Source organism: Mixophyes fleayi, chromosome 8 (genome assembly GCF_038048845.1).
Source record: "Mixophyes fleayi isolate aMixFle1 chromosome 8, aMixFle1.hap1, whole genome shotgun sequence".
NCBI classification, from domain to species: Eukaryota; Metazoa; Chordata; class Amphibia; order Anura; family Limnodynastidae; genus Mixophyes; species Mixophyes fleayi.
In genome coordinates, this window is record NC_134409.1 from 127,984,426 (window position 1) to 128,000,442 (window position 16,017).

General features: G+C 40.7%; 1 protein-coding gene and 1 long non-coding RNA gene across 7 annotated transcripts in view; one reads left to right on the plus strand and one right to left on the minus strand.

Moving 5' to 3' along the window:
• The window catches only part of GXYLT2 (glucoside xylosyltransferase 2), a 37,123-nt gene extending 25,581 nt beyond the window's left edge, over positions 1-11,542 (plus strand). For 2 of the 6 annotated variants that reach the window (XM_075183473.1, XM_075183474.1), the window contains exons 5-7: positions 1,914-2,037; positions 4,148-4,320; positions 7,138-11,542. In XM_075183473.1, the coding sequence (XP_075039574.1) occupies positions 1,914-2,037; positions 4,148-4,320; positions 7,138-7,320 (480 nt within the window). In that variant the 3' untranslated portion in view covers positions 7,321-11,542. The remainder of the gene's footprint in view (positions 1-1,913; positions 2,038-4,147; positions 4,321-7,137) is intronic. The other 4 variants (XR_012678599.1, XR_012678598.1, XR_012678597.1 and 1 more) reach the window with 4 other exon arrangements.
• LOC142099704 (uncharacterized) lies at positions 1,102-14,552 on the minus strand. The gene is made up of 3 exons (XR_012678601.1): positions 14,264-14,552; positions 11,576-11,620; positions 1,102-1,349 (listed from the first exon to the last, which is right to left on the minus strand). It is a non-coding gene; the product is annotated as an uncharacterized LOC142099704 (long non-coding RNA).
• Between the last annotated feature and the right edge of the window lie 1,465 nt (positions 14,553-16,017).

Here is a 16,017-nt window from a genome sequence, read left to right on the forward strand (position 1 = left end):
GGGAGATCTACAGCGCTTTGCTCTGCTCCCGTCACTGTTATTTACTGTTATTCGGAAGATAATAGTCTACTAAATGCTTCCGGCCCGATGGGAGATAACCAGTGTATATAAATCATCCCAGCCAATTACAGGCTCTATACCGTGGTGCCACTCTGTAATACATAAAGGGTTGTTTACGCAGCCGCAAAAACGCGGGACGCTTTCTGGTGTCATGTGCTGTTTTTGAGGCTATTTATAGGGACTATAAAAAGTATTCACCCCTTTGACATTTTTCATTATATTTTTTTTATAGATCATGGAATCACAATTGATTTATTCTGGAATTTGTACCATTGAGAAACATAAAACACTATTTGGGGTATATTTACTAAACTGCGGGTTTGAAAAAGTGGAGATATTGCCTATAGCAACCAATCAGATTCTAGTTATCATTTATTTAGTACATTCTACAAAATGACAGCTAGAATCTAATTGGTTGCTATAGGCAACAATCCACTTTTTCAAACTCACAGTTTAGTAAATGTACCCCTTAATGTCATATTAAAAACTTCTGAAGATTTTTCCTAATTACAAATAGATTACAGACGATTATTGATTGCATGATTCTTCCTCTGTATTAGTCCGTGGTAGAAGCACCTTTTAGCTGTAGTGAAAATACACAGTGCATATATAGTTTTGTGGGTGGCATTGTACACAAGCCTCATGGTGTATGTCACTGTGTGTGTGTGTGTGTGTGTGTGTGTGTGTGTGTGTGTGTGTGTGTGTGTGTGTGTGTGTGTGTGTGCGCGCGCGCGCGCAGGGGCGGACCTAGATGTAATTTTTAAGGGGGGTGGGGGCGATTTTGCATGATCACGCCCCTCCTTCATTCAGATTGGCTGGCCCCGGAAAACCCCGCTCACCACCCGCGATTGGCCCCGCCCCCTCCATCCGCCTTGATCGGCGTCTTGGACCTAAATTTAAAGGACTTGTACTGCTAGGGGGGGCGATTTCCCCGATCACCCCTCTGTATCCGCCACTGTGTGTGTGTGTTTACAAAAGCCGTGCACAGCAGTTAGGTCTCCATTGCTGATTTCTCTTGATGTGATCACAAATAACCGTTTGCACGGCCCCATTTATTAAACATACTTTTCTGCATATTCTGCTTTTATTAATACAACAGGGCAGCCATATTGTTTTCTCTGGTTAGATACAAAGGGCCTGAATCATCAATGCACACATACTGAGCATCCCGTGCGTTTGCTTTAAAACGCAGATAAATCAGCACTGGGTACTCCCGAATTCAACATGGAACAAGTCTGAAGATTCTGCTGTCCTCTGGTACACAAGACACAGCAGAATACGTCCAATACCTGTGTGGATTATAAATTGCGCAAAAAAATGCACAGAAAAAAGTATAGAATTAATGTCACCAGTTAATAATACAAACATTAATAATAAAACAGTAAAAAAATAATATTATTTTTTATTTTATTTTCTCCCATGAAATACATTTATAAGGCTGTTTTTAATGTCTACTGAACATAAAATAAATATTTACAGTTACACATGTTATAGCATGCATATGAGACTGTCATCACTAGTACTCAGGACTTAGACTAGCCCTGTAGCTGGAGCAAGAGATGCGGCAGAAAAACAAGTAACTTTGAGACGGCCAAAGCTTGATTCGGACTTGGCTGCATTTGGCTCTCCCTTACTGTGCTTTGACTACAGCTGAACGCCCCTTCCTCGCCCCGTTCGCTCCCCGAAATCGTAGGCTGTATTAAGTGTCATGTGCGCTGTAAGCCGGAGTGGACAGGCCCGCGTTTACTGGCGTACGGTCCGGTTCTGGGCTTGCGCAGCGTGGTTTTGCATACAATACGTTCAAACTATATGGATCCATTTTTTTCTTCTTATTTTTTTTTATTCTTTTGTAGAACGACATGATCGAAGCCGGTCTGACTTGGGAGGAGATGCTCCATCCGTTGTATCAGAAATACAAAAATTACATCACGTGGGGAGACCAGGATTTACTTAATATTATTTTTTATTTCAACCCAGGTAAGTGTTTGTGAATAGAAGAAGCACCTAACCGGTTTAAGAGTAATACATTTTTACAGTCGGCGTACGTTGAACCCTTAGCAAATTATCTGGATAGACGTGTCACAACCCTATAATTATGCATGGATAGTGGGCACCGGCAGACAACTGGCAGTATTGCCAACAAGCATGCCCCTGTTGTAAGATTGCTAGTAAAAAAACTAATGGAGTAATCAGCCATATAAGTTCCCTATAGACCATAGGAGTGATATTTGTATACAAAACCAGCAGCATAGGAATTTAAAGGGAATGTTGACACGATCCATCCATCAGCGTAGTACTTGTAAATATTTAAAAATTTAGTTTCTATACTAAAGTGTTACCATTTGTAAAATAAGAGTAGTTCTTTTGGCTGGAAAGCTTACTTGTTAAGTCTCCGCTGCTCTATTGCTGTGCTTCACCTAGTCTGACATCCGTGAGGTCTGGTTGCTATGGCCAGAAATGCATAGCAACAGGGCCACCCAGAATTTAATATTGATAGCGATATTTCGTAAGTAGTCAGTGATCAGATAAGATATATCATAACGGCCGGAGAGACATTAAACACTCGCACAGGTGGGATGAAGTATATGCTCTGAGTTTATCAAAACAAATCATCATCTATTTAGAATGTTTCGAGTCACGTAGACAATTTAGCACCGCGCCAGCGTGAAACACGAAATCCAGCATCAGCAAATATTACAAAGAACACAGAAAGATATGCATGTCCTGTGAAACCGTACATAACTGTTACAAATCATAGTTGCAGTTCTTGCGCGTCCTTGAAACTTGTTAATAAAACTAAAAGTCAATTGTGACTTGCGAAGCTGGAGGCCTGAACAATATTTTTCTGAACAAACCAAGTTAACTCTTTCAATATGTAATAACTAAGTGTTTCACATACTGAAATAGTTTAAAGTTTGCTATTAAAAGTTTAGGTGGGCATCTCTTTAATTAGGTATCAACTACCCCAGTATAACAATGAAAATGAAAGTATATGAAAATTATCACTAATATTGTTAATTTGTGTTTATTGTTAATTAGTGCAGCTGTCTTTGTAAATGATAGGAAGCAAATGTTCCCTCTAAACTGATCATTTTGGAAATGAATGAGTTATAAGAACTCCGCCTGAAGGGCTGATGTGAGTGAGTTCTCTGTACAGCGCTGTGGAATTAGTGACGCTATATAAATAGCTGATGATGATGAAGGGCGGGTTTGAGAATCCGCTTTTCAGTGCAATCCAGCAAATGGATTTTTCTGAATAAGTTCAGTTTTTAACACCGTCCCGTCCGGTTTCCTCCACTTAAGGCGGCCACACATGCAGCAATTACTTCCACCAGCATTTTGGTTTTTAGAGCAAATCAACTGCGGAACACGGTATGAACTGGATCTGTCATGTCGATGGCGACTCTCCCAATGGCCTCCCGAGTACTTGTGTGGGCAAAATGGACATTGATCTGCCTGTGTATAGCAATAACAGTGTTAGGAAGCGTACTTTACTACAGGAAACACCAGTGTAACTGGAAAAACAGAGGTTTCATTATTTTGTAGAGATTTATTTACAATATATTATTAGAAAGTGGAGAAAAAAAAAATATCCAGAATTTTTATCAATGGAAAAAACTAAGTTACGGTAAAGCAACCTCAGGGACAAATGCAGGATTTGTAGAGGGGAGTTTCCACACCACACCACCAGTGGGCGTGGCCAGCATGCATGGGGGCGTCGCTATAATATCAGACAGTGCTTGGCTGCTCTCCAACTCTTCCTATCCCCATAATATACATGGGCAATGCTGCGTGCACTACTGTTAGGTGCACACAGCTCTCCCTTTTCAGGCAGAGCCGTGTGAAGCGGGGACAGGGTCCAGCCACCTCAATTATACAGTGCCCCAGGCTTGGAGAGGGGGGTTTCCAGGCACTAGAAACCCCCCCTCGGTTTGCCTATGAACCTGTATTCAAAAGGATTGACATAGCCATTTTGTAAGGGCTCTTCTTTGAGAGGGGGAATTTGTCAGTATTAATGCATCTGTAGTTTTGGGTTTTTTTGTTTGTTTGTTTTTTAATTTTCTGCCATTTTTGTTTTGTATTTCAGAGAACCTGTTTGTGTTCCCGTGCCAGTGGAATTATCGCCCCGACCACTGTATGTACGGCAGTAACTGTAAATCTGCAGAGGAAGATGGCGTCTCCATTCTCCACGGCAACAGAGGCGTCTACCACGACGACAAGCAGCCGGCCTTCAAAGCCTTCTATGAAGTGATCCGCGATGTAGGTTTCCTTTTACGACCTGTTTTTGTACCATGGCTCCTCTCTCTAATCTCACGAGTATGACCTCTATATAAGTATATAAGACAGATCACCCTATGTTATGTACGTTGGATAGAATTGTATTTACGGAGCACTTCTCTGTCATACCCAAGGGCATTAAAAATAAACAGTGGCTTGGATTATCAAAAGGCCGTGGTAGTGATAGTTGCAGGAGGGTATGTTCAAACCAGTCTTTGATATTTATATATGTCAACGCTTGTGCAATACTGAACTGAATAATATACATGAAGTAACTGGAGTGTTTAAACGTAACTAAATATGTCCACAATGCTCTTTTACCTAGCTGTAGCAGGCTGCCATGTTGGGAGGGAGGAGCTACCCTAAGCAGGCAGGGAGTTACTGGCAGCTAGGCAGACTTACTTTGTAGAAGCATTGTGAGGATTGCTAGATTCATACACAGGTTTGGGCCAGTTAGATCACAGTTCTTCAGATTAATGCGTCCTTAGTTTTTTGTAGCTATATCAGATATCACTAACACTGTCCTAAAAGTGTTGGAGGCCTTTCAGCCGTCTGTAATGAAGTGGGAAGAGAACAATTTACTTTTTATGAGCACTGCAGAGAATGTTACCTTAATACTGAGCAATGTATTTTACTTTCATTGTTTATAACAGAAAAAGTCAATGTTGGGGGTTTTAGTGAAGATTTAGAATGAATCTGTTCGTTTACATTGATCTACATGCTCGGGGATCTATCTTATCTGAAGCACCAACATATTCTCTTCTGCTTTTCTACCAGCGCTTTGTGCATGTAGAGTTAATGATTACACTTCCCAGAGCCAGGAGCTTAACCAGTTTTGTGCGGATTAGGACAAAACCAGTTCACTCTCTTCCTCTCCTTGATCTCCTATGATGCACAATCTCTTAGCTAAATTGCTCATCTAGAATAGTACTGATGACCATTTGGAGGTTATTCTTCTTATTAAAACTGGGTACACACTACAGAATTTTCCACCAACTTTTTATGCCGATCGATTTTACACCCGATCGATGGTCCGATCGCTCGGTCCATGGACTGCATACACACTAGCCTTGGTTTAGGACGATAAAGGGAAGAGTGGACGTCCTGTTAGCGACTTTTTACAGCCACGTTGTCGTGAGCAATGACTGTAATTTCGTACTCACTGTCGTGGATCGGTGGGAAGTTTATACACACTACACAGCGGAAACGAGATTGGAACGAAAATATTTAACGGTACGACCAACCAAATGAGGCGACAATCCTCCATTTGGGCAGACTTTCCACCATCGTGTCACTGCACACACTGACCCGACTTTTGAACGAGCGGTCGTATGTCGGCTGGTTGAGCCGATTATTGGACGAAAACCCTGTAGTGTGTACCCAGCTTTAGTTAGACAAACTCAGTGTTTATCACAGAAAGGTACATACTTAGGGTTGATTTAAGATCTGTCTCTAGTGCAAAGTGTCAATGATCTCTTACAAATGCAGTGCATAGGGAAACAGCAAACAGCATTTGTCCTAATCATCCATTGATCACTATTTTGACATGTTTAAAATGTGCTCAATTCCTGTTGTGGATGCAGGCAATGCGTTAAGGGCCTATGTTAAACCCCCCCCAGGAGTACGTCGTACCTCTGGTTAAAGAATGACTAGTTGCTACATTTTTAGAAAAAAAAACTTGTATAAGGTTTAAAATGACTTTTCCACCTCCAGACGACTTTGACTTGTCTTATGAATACCCTTCTGCAATATTAAAAAAATTTTGGGTTTGTTTTGTAAACCTTTATGTTACTAATCAGATACAGTTGTTTAATTTAATTGACCTAGTATAGCACAAAAATGCTGGCCACTGGATACAAATGGGATACTACTGACAACAAACATAAACAGCTCTGTCTGATGGGGTAAATGCCAGGATGAAAAGCACAGCAGGAAGTTGTAAAGATAACGCATTATATTTAGTAAAAGTTGTAGCAAGACGTGCAAACTGATAGTAACATGAAGGTAGAAATATTAATCCTTTATTAATGGGGTTTTCTATCCAAATATAATAGTTTGTTTGAGGTTGATCGTTAAGTAACGATGCACTTGTCATCTTGTTGGGTGTGTAATACTGAGTAATTTTTCAGCAGTATCTTTAGATGGGTTAGCCATTGGGGTCAGGCACCAAAAAGCTGAGCTTCTCGGAACTTAATCAAATTGCCCAGACTGCAGTCCCCGTGGGGTACTATGGTGACTGCGGTTTAATGTGGTAATTTGCCTAATGCAGGAGATATCATCATCACCATTTATTTATATAGCGCCACTGATTCCGCAGCGCTGCACAGAGAACTCACTCACATCAGTCCCTGCCCCATTGGAGCTTACAGTCTAAATTCCCTAACATACACACATACAGACTAGGGTCAATTTTAATATCAGCCAATTAACCTACCAGTATGTTTTTGGTGTGTGGGAGGAAACCGGAGCACCCGGAGGAAACCCACGCAAACACAGGGGGAACATACAAACTCCACACAGATAAGGCCATGGTCGGGAATTGAACTCATGACCCCAGTGCTATGAGGCAGAAGTATACGATATCTCTACGCTGCTGTTTGTTTTAATAATGTGAGAAAGACTTGTATACAGTAGCTCCGAGCTATTGAAGTTTTTGTGGAACTGGCTGAACGAGCGAATAGCGCGTCAGTTCTATGGAAACTCTATAGCTCTTCTATAGTATCACTCGCCAACACATCGAAAATATCCGTTGTTCATTGCTCCGAATAAAAGTTGTTTCTTTTTTCTTTACCCGTGCAGTACCCATTCGATGGAAATCTTTTTCAATCAATGTATTACCCACTCCAGACAAAGTTCCTGGAAAGTGTCCACACGTTATGCGGCAGAATACCGCAGGTTTTCCTCAAGCAGATCGAGAACACGATGAAGAAGGTGTACGAGAGGCGGGTGATTGTCCACGCCGGATCGCGAGTTAGAATCTGAGAAGTTATCCCGCGGCAACGGAGACCGTTCAGCGATTACCGAGTGGAAGTCCTGGTCCTATGGACATTATTTCAAATAAATTGTATAAAGACAAAGTTTTTATTGGTGAACAGTGAAGTGGAAAACTATGCAAAAAATAACAAAATAAGTGGCATAAGTTTGGATTACAGTATTAAGAGACTTTACGTGGACATATATCAAGCAATCCGGCAGAATTTCCTCAGAGACCAGCAAAACCTGGGGACTGGCTGCGTCTTGCTTGACATACCAAAAATAAATCTGTCAAACAGAATTATACATTACAAAGAATTTCGATTCCGTTTTTAGGGAATGTATCCATTTTTAATACACTTTTTTTTAATATTTTGGTTCTCGTACGTAACAGAGCTGTGGTATCCCCACAAATGATCGTGCTGCCTTTATTCACATATGATTCTTGGCCCAATCTCGCCTGGATCCTGAGAATGGACATAATGGCTGCAGTTAGCTGAGTCAAAGGATGGAAATGCTGCAAAAAATTGGATTGTGACAGGGAAAGATCATAGTTTTATTAAACAGGAGCTACTATACTTATCAGTTGTGGATTACATGTCATTATTATAATGCATTATGCATACCATCCAGTGTTCCCAAATAACTATAGACAAAGTGGGCGTGGCTTTCTGGGGTGTGGGCGTGGTCTTCTGGCATGTGGGAGTGATCTGTTAGACTGTGAGTGTGGTTGGATAGGTCATGACCTGTGGTTCAAAGGCGTGGCACATTTTATCAAGGTTTTTTTTTCTTTTAGTATTCGGAAAGGTTTGGAGATATGCTAAAGTTAGTGTTTATATGGTCTAGAACAGTGATGGTTAACCTGTGACACTCCAGGTGTTGTGAAACTACAAGACCCATCATGCCAGTTATCAGCTAGTTATCTACTGGCAAAGCATGCTGGGGCTTGTAGTTTCACAACACCTGTAGTGTCACAGGTTAGCTATCACTGGTCTAGAAGCCTCCAGATTAAATCTTAATTTATGGAATAAACAGATTAACTCAAAAATGAGCTTTAATCAGGCTAGTACAAATTAGGTAAAGAAAGCAAATATCTGCAGCATTTTTGTTGCATTTGGACCATGTTATAAAAAAGTTCTTAATGAGATATAAATGTCCCTTGTTGAACTTTAAATAAAAATTAATCTAAAATATGGTTTACAATGAATTAATGGGATCATACGTGCAGTAACTGGAACTTCAACACTTTTTTTAGTTATCCAACAGAACCAAGGCCTTGTAACTAAGTCCCTGCCACCAAGGCAAAAAAATGTGGCTGTTTTTTATCGCGTACACTACTACGGACCCTCGTCTCCACTTTTTCACAGCGTGCAGTAATTGATAGTGCTGTGACTACCGCAGGAAATCCAATACTTTCTCACTTAGCCGACATTGTGTAATGCTGATGAACTGCGTTGTCCTGAAGGGAGGGCAGATTAAAATGTTTGTTGTCAAACAGGTTATGAATTAGTGCCAGTGCAGTCAGGAGCCTGGTATTGATCCACAGGGAGTTGGCACGTGCGGGTGAGATGCCTACGAGAGCTGTGCTTTAAATGTAATGGAATAACGCAGCAAGAAAACACTGCGCAGGGTCTGTAGCGGACACGTTACAAAGTAATACAGCCCATTGATATGAAAACCGTTTATAGCCACCGCTTATGGAAGCTGCGCCGCCTTTTCAGGTATTTGGGTATGATTTGGCAGTGAGCCATGTTGTCGTTCCCTACCCCTGTTTATATTTCATAGTCAAGGCCCGAAAACTCCTAATTCACATTGCAATATTTATCACAATGGCTGGGGAAATCGGAGCAGAGGGTGGTACATTGCCCACAATCCCCGGGGTAGTGATATGAGCCAATCGCAAAATATTTACATCCAGTTCTGGGATGGTTTCACCAGCCCAATGTGTCTGCTGCCTCGAGCACCCCGCTTAATCACAATATATATAGTGCGATGCGGAAAGTGGGTACCATAATATATTTTTACATTTTTTTTGTAATAGGCATTTTATTTGTTTTATTTTTTTCAGATTTTCTATACGTATCTAATTTCATGTCAGAGCATATGTAATTTTACAGAGAACAGCTTGTTAATAATACTTTAATTATGATGCGTGAAAGCTCAGATAAAATATTACCCATAAATTTCAATGCAACAGTGCCCCTAGTGGCTAAATTATGAAAAATGCCAAGATGAGTAACCTGGCAGTAACGTTTGAATAAAGCATCCCACAGTACCTCATTTTATTGAGAAATTAACTCTGTGAAGTACACAACATTTGCTGCTTTTTAAGCTCTTAAAGGAAAACTATAAGCGGTGGGCTTGCCAGCGTTTGTACCTGGGGGTAAGCAATAGGCCTATAGGCATGATTAACAGTCTAGTAGGATTAGACGGTCAGGGTTCTAAATCCACTGTTTAAGGCTTGCAAGAAAATCTGCTTATTATTAATGCTGCTCTGGACCAGCGAGATCAATTGTTCTATTAGTGATTGTACGTCCTACTGCAGCAATGAAATACGGTTTGACAGTGTCTGCATAATTTTCTCCCATTCCTGACAATAAAGCCCATTCCTGACAATAAAGCCCATTCCTTCCGGAGATCTGCAGCCTGCCTGGTTTCACCAGTGGACTTTTTTTTTTGCCTTATGTTTGAGAGAAACCGCTTATCTCGATAATCCCTAAAGAAATCAAGCACTGGATTAGGTCTTCAGCCGGAGCGAATAGTAAACTGACAATGAGATACTGGAACCTCAGTTAATGTATTTTGCAGAAGGATTGGGTGATTTTATTACTTAAGTGTTCCTGCCACTTAGCACATTAACACGTCATTAGGGGGTAGATTTGCTAAAGCTCTTAAAAGTGGAGGTGTTGCCCATAGCAACCAATCAGATTCTAGCTGTCATTTTTTTTAGAATGTACTAAATAAATGATAACTAGAATCTGATTGGTTGCTATGGGCAACATCACCACTTTTACTTTTTAGAAGTTGTAGTTAACTCTATTCCCCTGTCTCAATGGAAGTCAATCTGAGCCTAAAACAAAACACTTTAAATAACAAATGTAGTTTTGAGCATTTCTTCTATTCATATATTGAAGTGTTTTTAATTTAATTAATTTTGTCCATCATATTATCTGTCCTATAGAACAAGTAGGCATTTTCACAAAGTTTCTTAGAAAACAGGTGTATCTCTGTGTTGCATCACTCCGAATCAGAAGCCCCAGTCAGAGTGATTGGCTTGCAGTCTACTAGTTCGTAGAAATGTTTTGTACGGATTGGTGGATTCACACAGACAAGGGGGCGTGACCCATGATCGTGAACATAACTGGCATGTTTTGCTTTGCTTATTGAGCCTTTTGCTGTTTTTCAGCACCTGTTGATCACCGATAAAGAGGGTAAGATACTACTCAATCTAATTTTTTAACCAAGTTGCAGTGAAAAGTCGGTGTAAGATTGAACAGTGCCTTTTACTTCATACCTCGTGCATGAAAAATTAAATGTTGGGGGTTTGGTTGTCCTAGAAGTTAAGTCACGTTAGGGTAAGTTGTAACATCCACAAATGTACATGTTTTTATATTGTGTTTTAGGTTTCTTTAAGTACAGTTATGATTCATTTTAAGGTTTCAACATCAATATTCATTTTGGTAACTGGTAACAAAACAATGTTGCTATGGCTAGCAGCTAAATACAAATTAGCATGTTTTCTTTGTTTGTATTTTTGTTGCCTTGTTCTGTATTCACATGTAGTACATTTATACTGGATCTGTAAAACTCTTGTCTTGGCTTCCTGAGGTAACTCTGCACTAATTGTTTATGTCTCCCAGGGAGATAATCATCATTGAACTACGTAGACTTAAAGACTTGTGGGTCTGACGGATACAGCGCATTGCTGGCTATTGCATTGTGGATCCGGCCTGTACCAGATAGTGTACGTGAGGTGTACCAGTCACCTGATCACATTGGAAGCGGCCATTTTGTTAGCTGACCAAAGATTAATGAGATTGCTGCATATTGGTTCACTGGGAACTGATGTAAATTGTGACTCATGAATTGACAAAACGTCTAGCTCCATTGTATGTAGGTAGCGAGCACACGTTACATCTTTATTCTCCGTTTTGTTTTTCTACCATTTGCATTTTGTATAACATCTCATCCGTGTTACATATGGACAATAATACAAATGTTGAACAAGTAACGTTATTGTCTTGTGTTTTTTTTTTTTACTTACTTTTTGTGTTTTCTTGGCCTGTAGTACATACACCCCCAGGGGCAACTGAAACAGATTGAATGGAGATCTTAACTTGATACGTTTTCATTTATTAGTAAATAAAATTAGAGAACATCTGATAATTGATGAACGTCTAAAGGTATTCATTTTATGGCTATACAGTTGTATCGCATGTTGTATTATAAGAATATGAAGTGATATTGGGTGTTATGCTGAATGTTGCACCCAGCATGCAGACCGTGCAGTGGTACTGTGCAGCTTTACATGCTGAATGTTGCACCCAGCATGCAGACCGTGCAGTGGTACTGTGCAGCTTTACATGCTGAATGTTGCACCCAGCATGCAGACCGTGCTGCTTTGTGAACCTTTTTATCTTATTATACTCTCCCATCTTCGTGATCTCACCACACTGCCTTTTGTAGCTTTTAAAAGATTTGACCACTGACTCGGTTGATGCACCAGTGCATGTGGTTCCTCGTGGCCAGACATCTGTATCACAGTTGGGTACCAGTAGTTCTCTGGCCCTGTGCGTCAGTGCAGCAGTATGGCACTGGTGGCACCCAGGGCCAGCTGCCAACTCCAACATGGCGGAAGAGTGGGCAAAGCTGCCTCCGTCACCTACAAACTCGTGAGAGTTTTTCTGTTCTAAAACGTTACATTATCAAATCACAGTTAGTGTAAAGTGATTCATGATTCTCTAGTTGCATTTACTAGATCATAATGACTTCTTAATAAAACTGCAAGTAAAGGTTGTATTACGTTGGCGATAAAAATGGTGATAAACAGAAGGTAAAAAGTTAACTTGACTTTAACCGCAAGTTTACTACCAGTTAATTAAGTTTAAGTATCACCACTAGTATCGCTGGTTTATCGCCACTAATATCATAGTTTACTGCCTCTTTTATCACTAGTTTATTACCACTATTATCACTAGTTTACTGCCTCTTTTATCACTAGTTTATTACCACTATTATCACTAGTTTTCTGCCTCTTTTATCACTAGTTTATTACCACTATTATCTCTATTTTATCAACACTGGTATCACTAGTTTATCATCACTATTATCACTAGTTTATGGTTACTTATCACTAATTTATCAACACTATTATCACTAGCTTATCACCACTATTGTCATTAGTTTATCATCACTTATCACCATTTTATTATCACTAGTTTATCACCAATATCACTAGTTTATCACCAATATCACTAGTTTATCACAACTGTTATCTCTATTTTATCAACACTGTTATCACAAGTTTATTGTCACTATTCACTATCATCACTAGTTTTATCACCACTATCTCTAGTTTATCAACACTGTTATCACCACTATTATCACTAGTTTATCACTAGGTTATCGTCACTATTATCACTAGTTTTTTACCATATTTACATCCAGTTGAGTGAACTGCGAACAAGTGTGAGGATGTCAGAGGAGCTCAGTTCGATAGAATTTGGAACTTGCTCCTTTTAAAGGGCCTCTACTTAAAATCTTTCCATCCAAACCCGGTTGTAGTAAAGTCAGCATATCTGTATACTGCCTTAAGAGTTATATCATCCATCAGCATATAGGAATCTGACCGGTGGACCCATTCTACTGCTGTTGGGATGAGGAGGACCGCCAGCGGCCTTTGATCACATGCTTCCGTAGAGAACACTTCTATTTCTATATAGCTTTATCAGAAAGAAGAGAAAAAGAGAACATACAAACTCCACACAGATAAGGCCATGGTTGGGAATCGAACTCATGACCCCAGTGCTGTGAGGCAGAAGTGCTAACCACTAGGCCACTGTGCTGCCCATAATACTTATAGATAGAAATGGTAAAGGATGTGAGCTACGAAAGCCTTATATTCCTAGTATCGCGCTACACACATAGGGCCTTATCCAATTTAGGCTTTCGGCTGTAAAGTTCCAGGCAAGCGTTGATATTGGTCCAAATGTCCTTCACCACAGATGACAGTGCATATTGTGAGACCAGATTCAGGTTTGGGGTTTTATCTTTTAATGCATTGTACATAAGGGCCAGTGTGTGCAGTTGTCCCTTTATACAGCACTATGAACAGGAAATGCAAACTACTGACACAAGTATTGGGTAATAAGGAGAGAAACTCAGAATTAAAGACCCAGGTGATGGTCAGATGCTCAGCTGTGACTGATAAAAGTGATATTTATATGTTTAATTTGTAACTAGCTGCAGCTGCTTAAACACTGGTACTTTTCTTGCCAAGCATGTATTATGTTAGGCTATGTATGGCAGCATTCTGCAGGACTAAAATACTGAGGATTGTGTTGATAATTCACAGAAATTATTTTTGCACCTTAGACTGACTTGGACAGAGCAGAGGTGAGTGTGGAAAGTGTCCTACTACCTTATGAAGAAGGACGTTGCATACAAAGCTGGGGCTCACAGTAGGCAGACCCGGCAGCTGCCTTGGGAATGTGAAGGACTTGGGAGAAGGAAGTACTAGCTGCACAGTACCACTGATCCAGCATTGAATAGTGCAGGAATAACAGTATAAATCAGTCCCTTCAGTTCTGCAGACGTTGTAGCAATCTCCAGATATGCCCCAGCTCCATGTTCCAGCAGAGTATAGTGAAGTAGCTACACAAACACACTGAAAGTGGAAAAATGCAGTTCTGGGTGTTAATGTGACACAAAGTACACAAAAAAGTGTTCTTACCTGTATGTCCAACACAAAACACAGCAGCACTGCATTAGGCATACAAATCCATACACTTATGCCCCATGATAGAGTAGAGGAACGGCTTGACAGTGTTAATAAATGAGAGTCACATTATCATATACCTATACAATACAATGTAATTAGGTGTTATATATCAAAGAGAGAATAGTGTCCTCAGAAGGGCCACACAGAGGAAGGAGGGATAACACAGAGCACTCCCTCCTCCTCCGGGTATGCCATGTGACCTCTCTGCACAGTGCTCCCTCCTCCTCCAGGTATGCCATGTAACCTCTGCACAGTGCTCCCTCCTCCTCCAGGTATACCATGTGACCTCTCTGCACAGTGCTCCCTCCTCCTCCAGGTATACCATGTGACCTCTCTGCACAGTGCTCTCTCCTCTGGGTATGCCATGTGACCTCTCTGCACAGTGCTCCCTCCTCCTCCGGGTATGCCATGTGACCTCTCTGTACAGTGCTCTCCCTCCTCTGGGTATGCCATGTGACCTCTCTGCACAGTGCTCCCTCCTCCTCCGGGTATGCCATGTGACCTCTCTGTACAGTGCTCTCTCCTCCTCTGGGTATGCCATGTGACCTCCCTGCACAGTGCTCCCTCCTCCTCCGGGTATGCCATGTGACCTCTCTGCACAGTGCTCCCTCCTCCTCCAGGTATGCCATGTAACCTCTCTGCACAGTGCACCCTCCTCCTCCGGGTATGCCATGTAACCTCTCTGCACAGTGCTCCCTCCTCCTCCAGGTATACCATGTGACCTCCCTGCACAGTGCTCCCTCCTCCTCCAGATATACCATGTGACTGCTATGTTTTTTCTTTTGTTTTGTATTTTATTGTTGATTGATCTTTTTTAAGCCTTTACAAGGTGTGTGCTGATGATCATACATACCTCCAACCAGGGCCATCTTAACAACATTATGGTCCCCCGGGGCAAAGGAGAGCACTGGGTCCCCTACCTACACGACCACTCACAGGAATAAAAATGTAAATTATCGATAAAATTAAGCTTATATTTACTGTTACCTACAACAAATTCTGTGTTTAAACATAAAAAAAATGCTATACTACAGAGATTATTCCCAAGTAAATTTAATAGTAAATCGTATGTTTGGGTTCAGAGCATTTTGTACTATGTTGAATGGGACATATTGGAACAGAGATGTAAGTGAATTGGAGTAGGAGATGGGGCAGGAAGTTCAAGGAGCAGAGGATCTGGTTTTAGCCCTGGTTGGAACAAAGGAAGAGCCAGTGAGACTTGGGGCATATTTACTAAGCTGCGGGTTTGAAAAAGTGGAGATGTTGCCTATAGCAACCAATCAGATTCTAGCTGTCATTTATTTAGTACCATCTACAAAAATGATAGCTAGAATCTGATTGGTTGCTACCCAATCTAGCCCTTGGTCTTCGGCATGGACTTACTTTGTCTAATAGGAAATATTGATATTGAAGAATGTGATTTTTTACTGTTATTAAAACGTTGTACTGTATTCCATATTGCCCTGGATAAATATTTAATTCATCACTCAGATAAAAATATCGAGGGAGATTCACTACTCTGGAATAATTTTTCAGCGCTGTTTTATTTTTCTATTTTAATAGGAAATATTGCCCTAGTTATGTCTGAAATTATTCTATGTCACCATTTGAAGGATCTCATTCTCAAAATCTAAAATACAGTAAAACTTTATCCATTCAAGTAACTTACATTTCAACGTGTCCTCTTGTGACCAGTGTATTGATGG